We start from the raw sequence: 14,577 nt of genomic DNA on the forward strand, positions 1-14,577 counted from the left end.
ACCCTTTCCAAGTTTAATGTGTAGCTCAAAGAAATGAGGCCCACTGATATAATAATAATAATAACAATACAGAATGTTCTTAGCTTTATAAGGCTTGTCCTTATCCTCCTGTGAAGCATCTCCAGTTGCAAATATACAGTATTGGCAGTTTGCAACAGGAAGCCACAAGGACCTCCCAACCACGCTGGAACCCTCTTCATTGTCACAACTTGTTTTTTTTGAGGGGGGGAGTTTGTCAGTTTGGATGGTATCTGTGGGTCCCTTCCAGGCCTGCGATTCCATATCCAGCAAGGTTTAGAACCTAGCAGAAGAAGCTGATGAAGTGGACGGATTAATTTGTTTGTAATAATCTTTGTAAGTTGTTTTTAAACTGATTTAAAATGTTGTTTTATTTGTTGTAATCCACCCTGGGACCTTAGGGTCAGGGGAGGGTAATAAATTGCTAATAGTAGTGTTAATAATAATGGCCTTAGTTGCTTAGTACTGCCATGTACATGTCCAAAGATGCTGTCCCAGACTGACACCCACCAATAACAAGAAAGTTGCTTTCTCTAGGGGTAATCTTCTTTAGAACAGTATTTTAAAACTTTAGGTCAAGGTTATTTTTTTTAAAAAATAATAATGACATGGATATGTTGTCTTTTAATGGAATCAACCCAAGGCATGTCTACTCAGAAATAAACAAGGAAGGAAGGAAAGATATGCTACCTTCCACTTGCCAAACTAAAATTAAAGACTGATTGGGTAGGAATTAAAAAAACCCCGTAAAAAGCTTCAAAACGTTATTGGAAATTGAAGTACAATTTTAAAAGAAAGAAAATGCAATCAAAATGGATAAAATTACAAAGATAACACTGTTAGTTTTGGAGCATTCACAATGCTTCTGAATGCCATTTGCTGGAAACTGCAGGAGGTGGGAGTTGCTGTTATGCCTGGGTCCTGCTTGTAGGTTTTCCTTTGGGACACCCAGCTGGCCACTGTGATGCTGGTCTAGGTAGGCCAATGGCTTGAACCAGCTGCAGGGCTGCTCTTATGTTCTACTTCCACTGCTGGAGGCAGGATGTTTCAAAATACCCATTTGCTGGGAATCGTGGCTGGGGAGAGTGTTGCTGCTGCTATGAGGTCCTGCTTGTGGGCTTCCCACTGGGGAATCTCATTGATTTATCTATTCAGGTCAAAGCCTGACCAAAATCCTTACAGAGTTTACAGATAACAACAAAATTGGCCAAACACCGGTTGTCAAAATAGATAAAATTGCAACCATGGTATAATAACAAATCGACTTGCCTATTCAGGTCAAAGCCTGACCAAAGTCTTCACCTGATCTGTGTTATCTGTGCAGTTTAGTTCATTTTCCTATAACATTTAGAAGAATTTTACATTTTTGTATTCCCATCTAACTATGTCTTTTGAGTCTACTGAGAAGTAAACCCAAGTTCAGTTCGACCTCCCCTCCACTGAAACTCAGAGTGTAGGGGATTGCGACCTTAAGAGTTGCAATGGTCCATTTTGCATGCAATGAATGCTGAACCATAGTTTAGCGCTACTGGAATACACTTCACAGTCAGGAATGGATGGCTGTTGGGTCGAATACGGCCCTCTATGCTTTTCTATTTGGCCCTTGGAACCGTCCTCAGGCCACACCCCTTACTGGCCCTGCCCTGCTTTTGCCTGCCTGGAATGTGTCCTTGAAAGGATGGAGAAGGCACAGGTGCATGGAAACCCTCTGATACAGCTGACTGCATTAAGTTATGCATCACACCTGTTGCTCCACCTACTTTTGTACCTGGCCCCCACCCACCACTGGCATGCAGCTCGCAGCCACCAGCCAATGAGGGAATGCAGACCCTGGGCTGAAAAAGCATTCTTAGCTCCTAAGTCTAAACAGCATAGTCTTCATGGCCTTCCAACACCATAAATTTGCAAACTTGATTTGCAGTCCACGCCTATTCTCCCAGCTTGTCCTCTCCCACACCTGAATGGAGTTCCACTGTCAATGCAATTTTTGCCTGCCTGGTTTTCCTGCCCCACTTCTGGCACCCAATTCTTGCTCCTGTTTTGTTCAAGCAAAGGGAGCTGCTTCTGACCCTAAAAATAAAAAGCAAGCCTTCTTTCACGTGGTCCCTGCAATGCCTGCGAAAAGGCTTTGTTATTTTGGAGGGGTTTTTTGAGTTAAAATTTTTGATTCTGCACATGCCAGCCTTCCGCAAAGTGACAGCCCGCCTTTTCTACCCGCCTCTTGCAATGTTGTAAATGAGGTCGGTGACTGGAGCAGCGACTGTACAGCCTGGCCACACTGTCAACACAGACTTACAACATATTCCCTAGCCTCAAGCGCATAGGTGGGTTTGCCTAAAGTCCTCTTCATGAGCTCTTTGTGAAAATACAAAGACTGTGACTGTTGCTGAGTCAGCAAGAGAAAAACACATGGATTAAAAGGGGTTGAGGGGAAAGGGGGGAAAATAGACTTCTGCATTTACTGCTTCTACAGCAAAAATAAACAGATAGCTCTGCTTAGGTCTGACGTCCACATTATCATCTAACACAGCAGAGGTACCCAATGTGCTGCCCTCCAGATGTTTGCACTACAGCTCCCATCAGTTCCCAGCTGTCAGGTGGAACCCAACTTGTGCACCCCAAAAACACAAGGATTCCCACCCCCAGCAAAAAACAGAATCAGTTTCAGAGTGTGTGTAGAGGGAGACCAGTTGAGTCAGTGGGAATTGTTGTGTTGGTGGGAGGTTGACTTAGCACCGCTTTCAATACAACCCACTATGACCAGTGGTTACACCACAGGGACATTTGGAAGGCACCACATTGACTACCCTGGATCTGACCCCACAGAGGGACACCCAGAAAGCCACACCTGTTATTGGAAAAGATAAAGCAGGAAATTCAGGTGCCTGGAGATGGACAGATCAGAAGATCATTTTGCTAAGCTGTGAGGATGTCTCTGCCTGGGGCCTCACAGTGCTTTATCTTTGTGGGAAATGGGTAAGCTGTAGAACCAAACCAAACTTTTATTTTTTGCGGGCGAGGAATCTGATGCATTTTCGCATTCTGGTGATTTGGATTTCCAAAAATCAACACTGAAAACCTAACCACTCAGCTCTAATGCCTTCCTGGTGGGTGAAACAAAGCCTGAAGTTAGTGCAAAATCCCCAAAACACCTCTCAGGCCTCAGAGTTGTCAAATCACTTGGGGCGGGGGGGGTAATAAATAATCAGAACTCCACTGTGGATGTAGAATATCAAATCTTCCCTGCATGGTCACACGCAGGATTTTTTTTGTCATCAAACAAAAGAAAACTGTGGGGAGGGGGGTGCTTCTGCTCTAGTTAAGCGACTTTGCTGCAAGCAGATCCTGAAATTATGCATGCGGTTGAAAGCATCTTCAAGTGTTCAACCATCCAGGTTCTGCTTGGGGCAAAAGAGTCAGATGACCCACAGTGTATGGATGCAGCCAATGTTAGTCCTACTCAGAGCAGACCAATAAACCCTCAGCTCTGTGCTGAAGGGGTTTTTTTCTGGGGGTGGGGGGTATAGAGAACAATCAGGGATATGTTCCCCAATCAGCTCTAAGCAGCTTTGATGTACTGTGACATGTTAGGAAAGTCATGCTGGGTTCCCTTTCTGCTACTCTGTTCTGAAGTCGCCCTCTGCACATGCTCCACAGCTCATCTGTTCATAGGGTTCCTAAGAAACAGCAAGCCATAAATTTGAGTTTGTCTGAGGCATGAGGGTACATTCAGCTCACCATTTTGGCATGTCAAGAAGAACTCTGAGACACAGAAGGGAGAAGTCCATGTAAATAAATATTTTTTTAAATACCAAAAAATCCACACATCTATCATGCCAGCATAAGCCTATTAAAAACGTCCTCCTTGTTAGCTTTCTACAGGCAGGGAGTCTTCGATGCAGTAGGACATTCAATTATGGGTTTGTGGTCTGAAGTAGAATGACCACATGATTTTCCAGATGGAACATGATTTCCAGATATATTTTCCAGCACGGATGGGACTCAAGAGTGTGCTGTGGAGTTGTTAGATCACAACATGGAAAGTCAGCCCTTTAAACCCAGTTAGCCCCATGAATCAGCAAAATCATTCCATTTATAAGAACAGTGAGTATGTACACAATATGAAGGGCAACCCCTCCCCCACCGAAATTTAACTGCAATAATTCAAACCAGGACATAAAATAAAATTTCACAGGCTAAACACTTTGATTTATATATCTTATATACCGACTGTACACAAACACAGATGAAAGAATCACTACAGCTAGATTGCAAGAGTATCAAGGTGGAATATCTACACATACCGAGGGCTACTACTGGCTATATGCACACACACACATATATAAAATGAAACAAGGTGATGATCAAGTAACATTCCTGGTGTGAAGTGAAGAGTTAATTACACAGTGAGAAGGAAAGGGAAATCACATCAAGAACTTCCACAGAATGAAAACCACAAAAATTCAAATGAAGTGTCAATTTTGTTCACTGGCAGAGTCTGGCTCATGGCAATTTGCTTTCATGGTGGCAAAGGAATCCACCCACTCAGTACAGGAATGATCTGACTCAAGTCAAGTCAAAAGGAGGGGGGAAAGTCCATCAGGTGTAAACGGAAGAATGAAGTGGTGCATTAAAGCAAGATCTGCACATTTAAAGCATTACCATACCACTTTAAACAGCGATGGCCTCTCCCAAAGGATGCTGGGAACCATAGGTGCCAACTCCTTTGTGTGTCCCGCAATAAAATATTTGAGGGGGCAGCCCCCCCCCGTGATGGGTATCGCTGCTTTTCATTCTTTTCCACATTTGGACCTCGTTTCTCAACTTGTAAACGGGTTGCTGGATGGCAAGGGAACTGGGACTGGGCAAAGCCCTCTGACATCATTTCTTACGGCCCTTGTGAATGGAGCAGAGAGAGAAAGAGAGAATGCAAACTGCAGGTTCCTGGAGCTCTGCTGGAATGAGTGAGGAAGCGGCTGTAGCTGATCATTAAAAAAACCCAAAAAACCTAGAAGCACCTAATTCAGATGAGTAGGAGAGAAAAGCTCTCCACCTGTTGTTGTTGTTAATCTGCCCTTTACACCAAGGCTTCCAGGGCAGGTTACAACCATTAAAACACAATGTTAAAAAGCAATTTAAAACAACTTACTGTCACAGAAACAAGGCGAGTCTTAAAAATATGCCCTAGCAGGCAAATGCATAATGTTGCAGCCAGCCCTTCTTGATTTTGGGCAGGTGCAGGGAGGCAACCAGAGGCCTAGAAATTTGGGCTTGAGGAGAGTTGGGTTCAAGTCCCTTTTTAACTTTAAGAATTCAGAATATCCCTGGACCAGTCATTGTTTCTGAGACCAACTTCACAGAGCTGTTTTGGAGATAAAATGTGGGGTGGGGGGGTGGGCACCTCCCACCGCATCTGTTGCTAGGATTGGGGGCAGGCTCATCTGCGCCCCCAAAATGTTTTATTCAAGGTGGTGTCTCTGTTCGGAACTGAAGTCTATTAAGGGTGCTGAGAGTTGTTAAAAGACCCCTATTATCCCTCCCAGAGCTACAATTCCCAGAGTTCCCAGTGGGATTGTTAAACCACTCTGGGAATTGTAGCTTTTGGAGAGGAATAGGAGCCTCCTAACAAATCACAGCACCCTTAAAAAACTACAGTTCCCAGGATCCTTTAGTAGAAGAAGCCATGACGTAAAGCACCGTACTTTGCCATGTATAAGACTAGGCTTTTTTTTACTAAAAAATAATGTTAAAAGGGGGGGGGTCTTATTCACAGGGGCAATCTCCCCCCATTTTCTTAATTTTGAGTCCCCAAAAACAAGGGGCGTCTTATACACAGGGGCGTGTTATACATGCAAAAATACGGTAGTTTGGAGTGCTCTAAATGCCTGGCTTAAGATGTGGCCTTTAAGTCATGCAAACTCTTCTTTGGGGAATTTTCTATGGCAGAGTCCTGCCAATTAAAGGTTCAGGGTGTTACGAGAAATAAAAAATGCTCCTGGACGTGCAAAGGCTGCATCACTGTACGATGCCATGCCTTCTGTTGTCTCTCCAAATTGGCTGCACTTGGATCGTTGAATCAACTGCAGTCCAGAGCCACATATTTGCATTGTGGTTTCATTGTGGGGGTTTTTGACAGCAGCTTTTAAAAATTTCCCAGAGGTCACATCCACTCTGTACATGTAATGTGCACTTACCAACAAAGAATCATGGGAATTGTAGTTTGTTGAAGGTGCTGGGCCCCGTTGAGGGGAAAAGCACAGTTCCCAGGATTCTTAAGAGGGGGTGAGCCATGTGCTTTAAATGTGCAGGTTGTGTGTGACCAGAACTTGTATAGTATGCATTAAAAACATATAGACAGACGCACGGGAAAGAAAAGGGGAGTGTGTGGATGCAGTAGGAAAAACAGATTCAGTTACTCAAAGAAGTCATGATTGGATGTGCAGTTTAGGTGCCCAAGAAAGAGACAGACAGAGACACACCCAGAGGCAAACTTACCCCGCGTTTTAGGCTCCGGAAGCAGTGGATTTTGGGTTTGGAGGTCATGAACTCGTTGAAGCGGTGGGAGAGGGGCTCCTTTTGCTGCTTGGGAGACTGGGGGCCATTAGGAACAGCGGAAGGTGAGGCAGAAGAAGAAGGGGGCGGAGGAGGGGGCTGATGGGGGGATGTTAAAAGGGACATAAACTACGTATAAGAGATGGAGAAGTGATAGAATTAAAAAAGGGGAAAAAAACGGTTACAAAACAAACCCAGAAAAAAAAGCACGTCCGCAAAAGAAAACCGAACAGAAATGAACCCAAAATTGCGAAAAAGCAACGTTTCAAAATCATTTTTTTTAAAAAGAAAAGAAAAGCCATGGTTTCCCCGCCTCCCCGCCCCCAAATAAAATTTATATATATATATATTGCATAAAGGGAAGGATCAAGGGTTGGGAAGGTGATTGTTTTTAACAATAAAAAAAGATTTGTGTTATTAAAGGAGCATGTGATGGGGGGGGGGAATGAGTTTCAGTAAGTGGTCAATGCAAAGAGTTAATGCACGGCATTCCCTACCCCCACCCTGCGCTGCCAGAAATCCTCATCATGCCACATGCAAACAAGATGAGAGGGTGAAGCTAAGAAAATTAGGAGATTCCCTTCCACAGCCCAGTTCCCTAGCCCTGATTATACAACTGGATTCATCAGGAACTTGTTATCTCGGAGTACAAGCGAATTCCCTCTATGGAAAACACGATGAATCATACGGCAAAGCTACCAGGGGCCCCCACTTTCAAATCTCTCACCCAGCTATGAAGTTCACTGTGAGGCCTTGGCAAGTCACACACCGTCTCCCTCTCGTCCCTCTCCACCTCAAAGGTACAAATGGGATAAACCCACGCGCCATTGCAGGACCCTGAGATTCTTAGATGGGGGCAAGATGAAACTGTGGAAAGCTCATATTTTATTTAATTCATTTGTTATTTGAGAGCCAGCGTGTCGCAGTGGTTAAGAGTGCTAGACTGGGACCTGTGTTGACAATGGTTCGAATCCTGCACCTAGCCAAGAAGCCCACTGGGTGTGACTATGGGCCAGTCACTGCCTCTGAACCCAAGTAAGAGCACCCTTGAGCTCCTGGGAGGAAAAGGTGCGAGATAAATGAAATGAAATAAATAAATAAATTTGTACCCCACCCTTCTTCTCAAGGGATTAAAAAAAAAATCAGTGCATTTCTTTACATCAAATTCTGGCAGGCAGATGAGGATGGGGCAAGCAGGGATGGGTGGATCTGTCAATTCTGGTTGCTTTGTGTTTCTCTTTTCTCTGTTTTTTTTTGGGGGGGGCTATCTTTTCATTTCCGTACATTTCCAAATCAGTTTGTGACTTTTTTCTTTCTTTTTAATAATAATAATAATAAGTCCTTGTGACAATTCATCAGTATTTTAGTTTGAATTTATCCTAACATACATGGTTTTTAAGGCAATTTTCTCTGACTTTTTTTTTTGCAAAGCAATTTGCCCTAATCTGCCAGGGATCCTTTAGCTGTGATTCCTGCATTGCAGGGGGTTGGACTAGATGACACTTTGGGCCCCTTACAACCCTACAACTTTATGATTCTAATATAATGCATCTTTGCATGTTACTTTCACTGACTGATGCATTTTCATGCACATTTTACCACTGCACACACATTTTTACACATGTTACTTGAGCCAGAGAACTGCATCACAAAATTTGCAGGCATGAATTTCGAACGACGGCTGCATTTGGATAGTGCTTTAGAAAGCTCAACTTTTGAAAGTTTGCACTTAAAACGAGGACTGAATCCATCCCCCATTCCTTGGCTCACGTTTCCATGTGGGTGTGGAGGGAGTTATCTGCCAGCTGGATCAGTTGACACCAGGAAACCCAAGTGGTTCTTAGAAGCTTATTAGGGACTTCTAAAAATCACTGGAAGAGATCTGGGATGAAGGAGAGGGGCTGGATGTGTTCTGGAGGCTGTGATCTCCATCCACACGGGCCTGGGCAGGGCTCTGTGTGAACAGTGTGCCCTAGACTACTTCCCAGACTCCTTAGTGGGAGTTCTGTGACATATATCCACAAGTTCACCAATATAAGAAGAGCCTAAAGGGAACCCATCTAGCCCAGCCTCTTGTTCTCACAGCGGTCAACCAGATTCCCATGGGAAACCTCTTTTAAAGCCATCCAGGTTGGCCATCACTGCCTCCAGTGGAAGGGAGTTCCGCAGTCTAACTCTATGCGGCCTGAAGGAGGACTTTCTTCCATATGTCCTGAACCTTCCAGCATTCAGCTTCATTGGGTGCCCACAAGTTCTAGTGTTAGGAGAAGGGGAGAAAAAACCTTTTCTTCCCTCCATTTTATCCGTGCCATGCGTATAATTTTATTAATTTCTGCATCATATTACCTCTTACTTGCCTTTTCTCTAAGCAGACACCCTGGCATGGGGAAAGGTTCCCTGAAGACTGGGAGTTTGAAATAGCACTGTTTGTGACTAATAGCCTAAAGCTGGGAGGATCAAGGAGACAGAAATGCATACTCTCTAACCCACTCTTGAACTTCAGGGGACTTGGTAGGAGGAAAGGAATCTGATCAGACAGAAGGATCCTGTTAGTCACACACCCCCTGAATGCAATGGGACTTCAGGACAGCATGCCTTCATGCATCGATGGGGGAAAAGGTAAATACAAACGGGGAGAAAGTTACAAAGGCCGGCAGGAAGTGTAAATGAATGGAGAATGAGTTACAAAGGGTAATCCAAAACATTTGCTGCCCAGGCCACAGATGGAGGGGCCTGATGCACTTGTGTGCCAACACTTATTGCCCAAGTCAACTGCCATGAGCAAGGAAGATGTGGCTATTTAGGAAAGCTCTGGCAAACTAGTACTTATGTGGAACCAATGAGTTAACAGACACACGTGGGCAGATGAGCTAAGAATAGATTATAGACTAGTAACTTTCGTATCCTTGTCCACAAGGCTGACTGTGTAGCATGGCAAAATGCGAGTGGCCTAAGAGCATCACACATTGTTGGTACATACGTTGGAGCAGATGTTTGGAATAATAAGACCTCATCAAGCGGGTTTTTAAAAAGAAAAAGAAGGTTGCATCCCATGAGTTCAGTTATGTTGTGGAAAAGCAACAGAGAGACAGGCATCAGGGATGCAGTAAAGGAGACAGGCATGTTGTTAATTAGCTGGAAAGGGATGAGCGATGTGATCAGAGGGCAACAGGCAAGCATGAGACAATGAAAGCAGAGAGCAACTCTTTGGGATTGAACGGGAAACTAAAAACCACCATGGCAAAGACATGACAACTCAAACAAAACCAAGCTGAAGAAAACAGCTTTAAAAACAATAAAAAGCAACACAATATTTTTTTGAAAGTACATAGAAATCATAAAAAACTTTTACAAATTAAAGCAAAATCCAATAAATTAAAAATATTACAATAAATTACAAGACATCAGCTATTAGTTCTTAGAAACTAATTTCTAATGAAAAAGAAAGAGAAAAGAGAGAAGAAAAAAGTCTTCACTGCTGGGATTACAAAGTAACACACAAGTAGCAAACGACAAAGCTACTGACACAACTAAGCCGAAATCTGGAAAAAAATAATCTGGTACCTTGTTTTTCTTGATGAACGGCCACAACTTGCCCTTGGATTTGCTGCTGAATCTGGACTCCGGCTTCCCATCTTTGGAGTTTGTAAGGCTGGAGTCAGAGACGGTGCGCTTCATTGGCTGGGTGAAGTCCTCAAAATCGACATCACCTGGAGGCTCGAACCCAGATTTGAAGGCTTCTACCACTAACTTGGAATCCTGAAATGATCGGGACAACACAGAAAACAATGCTAATAATTTGTTTTTTGTTTTTTTTAAATGCCATTGATAAGTGGTGTACCAGACAGAACTAGTAAGTATACTGTACACAGTCAATATGGAGGCAGAGCTGGCCGGTAGGTTCACAGACTGAAAGCAGGTCAGCCTTCATAAAAACTCAAAGTGAGGAGCCAGCCTGAGTGCTTATGTACATCCAGGTGGAGTCCTATTGGTCTACTTGGGTCATGATGACTACTGAACTAGAAGATGCAGTACCACACTCCAGCCACTAGTGGTGCTCAAGCAGAGAAGACCAGCTCAGCAGCAGCACCTTCTGGCAAACCAGCCCAATGATGCACAGAGGATTGTAGTTGCCAGAAAGCAGTATCACTGACTTTTTTTGAAAAAAGTTTGTGACGTGGAACTCGTCTGATGGAAACTCAAAGCTCCTGGGATTGTCTGTCTTGGAAATCTCACAGCCTTTGAATTCCCCAGAAAAATAAAAGGGCTTCATGGCTTAGTGGTATTTTTGAATTATTTCTGCTATTTACATACCAATTAGTTACAGACATCTCTAAGTGAAGTAAAAGAACACTCAATACAATGAAAGTCTAAAATGAGTGAAAACATTAGAATTCCATTAAAATGTCCGCAGGAATAAAAAAAAAGAAAAATATCCAGTAGGTACTGGAAGTTTAACAACGAGGGAGCCTTTCTCATTTCGGGGGGGGGGTTCCACAAAATTTGGCTCACAATACTGAACGCAGCACGGCTCCTGGTGAATATCAGCTGTGAATCTGAACCACAAAAACTACCCAAAAGACCTCAGGGACCAGACAGGGATATAAGGGATCAGGTGGAGATATTCTGGACCCAAACTGTTGGATATGCTTTGCATGCACATAGTCCCATGCGTAATCCTCAGGTAAATGGACCTGAAGGCCTCTGCCTCAGATTCTGAAAAGCTGACACTGGTTTGATTACTAGGGATGGGTTGTGGCCGGAGACCCCCCCCCCTTCGTCCAAGAGAGCCCTCGGCGTTCCGTTAACAGGGTGAATCTGTCATTTCCAGTTTCTCTCAGTTTTTCAGTTTTCCAATCTTATTCTCCATATTTCCACATCTGTTTCCTTAAAGTCCTTGTGAAAATTCTTTAGCATTTTAGTGCAAATTATTTTCATATACACATTTTTGCATGCGAGGTTGCCAAGCATATATATCTACATTTCTGCACACAAACCTTGGTTGGGAAAACTGCATTTCAGTCTGCTTACTGTTTCAAAAAGTATGAATTAGGAAAGTTCACTTTTAAAATGCAACCTGGTCCTGAACTGAATTTCCCCCCACTCCACCCCAACCACAGGTGTTATAATTTCCCGGAAAGGCAGGGAATGGCACAACCGTTTTCCTGCTTAGCGCCCCCCCACCCCGCGGAAAGCAAGGGTATCTTATTTTTTCCTTCATCCTGTTCCCAGTAGGATGTGGAGGGCATAGCTACAGCCACAAGCATGCTAGTTGTGGCACCCACATGTGGCACCCATGGGGGGAGGAAGAGGTGGATAGAGGAAGAGAGAAAGTCAGAGATCAAAACTGAAAGAGTAAACATGTCAAACGATAATCACATTCTGAGGTTTTGGGGACAGTGGCGTCTTCCTCCTCTGATTCCCCAACCTTTAGAACTCCTTTTTAATTGCTCTCTACCCCCTTAAATCCATATTACATACTTCCCACAACAATCCAAACATCCTTCCACTACAATGGAGCTAAGAATAGCCAGTCCCTTTTCTGCAGCAGAAAGGGATAGATGTCAAAAACAGGAAGTCAGAAACCCAGAACAAATTGATCTTCGTCTGCCCCTGGCATAGCAGGGAGGGTGGGGGCAGATCCCACACAGGTTCACTTGGTGGTCTCTGCTGGGAGGGGTCCTCGTCAGCTGTGTCACCCTCTCCATCTTGTTGGAGATGCTACAAGGGGGGAAGCAGAGGCCAGAAGGGGGGGGGAGGGAGTGTAGGGTGGGTAGTATGTGACTTAAGTAGTATAAGGCTAGAGGCAAGTGATCAAATTTGGTGGCAGACCTATTTTCCACTTGGGGATAGGGCAAAGCACTAATTTTAAGCTGGTCATACCTTACCGCTGCTGTGTTTTTATTTCAAAATGTAAGTAATAGGGTAAAACAAAAGAAAAAGCCAACCAGGTCCAGACCGATCACCATTCTCCATCAAGCATCCCTGAAAACCAATTTGGCAGAGAATTCAGCAGCCGTGTTTCTTAAAAAGAAACATTGAACGTTGAACTCACATGCTTCTGATCAATGGATTCAGCTGCTTTTGTTATCTCATCCAGGCATTTCCCAATGATAGGGATCACCTGCCGGTCCACCTCCGCAAAGGTCTTCATGGATTCGCCTATCCTGATTATCCTCCGCTCCTCCATTTCTTGAATTTTCTGCAAGTGTAAGAATCGGCATTAATACAGCGCTTCAACGCGTGAAAAGCTTTTCATGTACGTTATCTCGCTTGCAACCCTCCTAACAATCCTGCAAGGTCGGCCAACACTGTCATCGCTCCCTCAAAATAGCAAACTCAAGTGATGACTGCCGATAGGATTTGAGGCAAAAAGGAGAAACAAGGGTGATACCTTTTGCAGGACAATTAAAAACAAAAAAGGGTTAACCTCACAGCAAAACAGGATGCAGAACAAACATGGGGAAGGGTACGAATCAAAGCCACATATTTCCATGACTATGACCTGCAGCCTGATAGGACACTGAGTTGCTCAGTGCCAACTCAAAAAAACATGTTTCTTTTTGAACTTCAACCCACCAGAGGGCTGGGGTCAGGGCAATGACATAATTCCCAGAAGGACCCACAGATAGATTTTCTATATAGATTTTCCAGATTTCCAATAATAATAATAATAATAATAATAATAATAATAATAATAAAGCTCACTCAATGTTTTTCTTCTGGTTGTCAAAACAATAAGCTGGAGAACAAGCTGCACCAGGCCTCTTCTCCCTCAGCCACCCCATCAGATAACCTCAGAAGGGCTCATTTCGTTAGCCAAGCCCAGCTCCACCTCCTGCCCCTGAACTGTGATGTTATGTTAAAGGTAAAAAGTAAAGGGACCCCTGACCATTAGGTCCAGTTGTGGCCAACTCTGGGGTTGCGGTGCTCATCTCACCGGCAGAGGGAGCCGGCGTACAGCTTCCGGGTCATGTGGCCAGCAGGACTAAGCCGCTTCCAGTGAACCAGAGCAGCGCACGGAAACACCGTTTCCCTTCCCGCCGGAGCAGTACCTATTTATCTACTTGGACTTTGATGTGCTTTCGAACTGCTAGGTTGGCAGGAGCAGGAACCGAGCAACAGGAGCTCAGCCTGTTGCGGGGATTTGAACTGCCGACCTTCTGATCAGCAAGTGCGTTTAACCCCAGCGCCACCCGCGTCCCTTATGTTATGCTACTATTTATTAATATGCCACCTTTTGGCCAAAAGAAGCATCCCAACACAAATACAGACACAAACATAGCCATGCAAATACAATACTGTACAATACAATACAAATTGAACTAATATTTCAAAAGTATTAAAATGCATACAATTTCCTCCCCTAAAGGCAACAAATTGTTCTGCACAAAAATGTTAAGAGGGAGCAAGAATAGGTACTTAAATAGCAGCTCCTCCTTTTAAGGTTCCCAGCCAGGAGGTGGGGCAGCTTGCTCACATTACAGCCTGTGCCAAGTGATTACTGTCAGAACAGGTGTTTAAGAACTGGTGCTTGGGTATGATCTTCTCTGACCTCCCTGCCCATTCCCTTCTGTGTCATGTTTTTTTTGTGTGTGTTTGTTTTAATACATTATAAGCCTGAGGAAAGAGGTGGTCTTGTTTTAATTGACTGTGCATAAGCCACTCCTGGGAGCCCTTTTGGCTGAAGAGGGGGTACAAATGCTCTAAATAAATAATCAAATGAATAAATAATAAATATGCCTGGTTCTTGCAGAGGTGAAGGAAATGCTGCTGAAACCGAATAGATGTTAAAGCTGACTAGCAATCGTGCCTTGCTAGGGGGAAGCAAGCCAGGGGCTTATCCACACAACTTTCCTCTGCTCTTTTCAGGCAGTCTGCAATTTAAAGCACTGCTGTGTGCCTCCCCTTTTTGGGCTCCAGAGCTTTCCCCATGCAAACCCACTCTTTAAAGCTCAATTGGAGCAAACATCAATCTGCTGGAAACTAGAATTGGCGTTTGCTCTG

At 44.0% G+C, this 14,577-nt stretch overlaps 1 protein-coding gene across 29 annotated transcripts in view; it reads right to left on the bottom strand.

The window, feature by feature from the left end:
- The window catches only part of FNBP1 (formin binding protein 1), a 118,403-nt gene that overhangs the window by 22,656 nt on the left and 81,170 nt on the right, over positions 1-14,577 (bottom strand). For 10 of the 29 annotated variants that reach the window (XR_014543837.1, XR_014543838.1, XM_083596362.1 and 7 more), the window contains exons 8-11: positions 12,626-12,772; positions 10,135-10,329; positions 6,514-6,699; positions 2,315-2,404 (exon numbers count right to left, since the gene is read on the bottom strand). Coding sequence is in view for 21 of the 29 variants with exons in the window: in XM_083596362.1 (XP_083452488.1) it covers positions 2,315-2,404; positions 6,514-6,699; positions 10,135-10,329; positions 12,626-12,772 (618 nt within the window). In the remaining 8 variants the exon portion in view is untranslated. The remainder of the gene's footprint in view (positions 1-2,314; positions 2,405-6,513; positions 6,700-10,134; positions 10,330-12,625; positions 12,773-14,577) is intronic. The other 19 variants (XR_014543839.1, XR_014543840.1, XR_014543843.1 and 16 more) reach the window with 4 other exon arrangements.

This window comes from Podarcis filfolensis (genome assembly GCF_964270895.1).
Source record: "Podarcis filfolensis genome assembly, chromosome: Z".
Lineage (NCBI taxonomy): Eukaryota > Metazoa > Chordata > Lepidosauria > Squamata > Lacertidae > Podarcis > Podarcis filfolensis.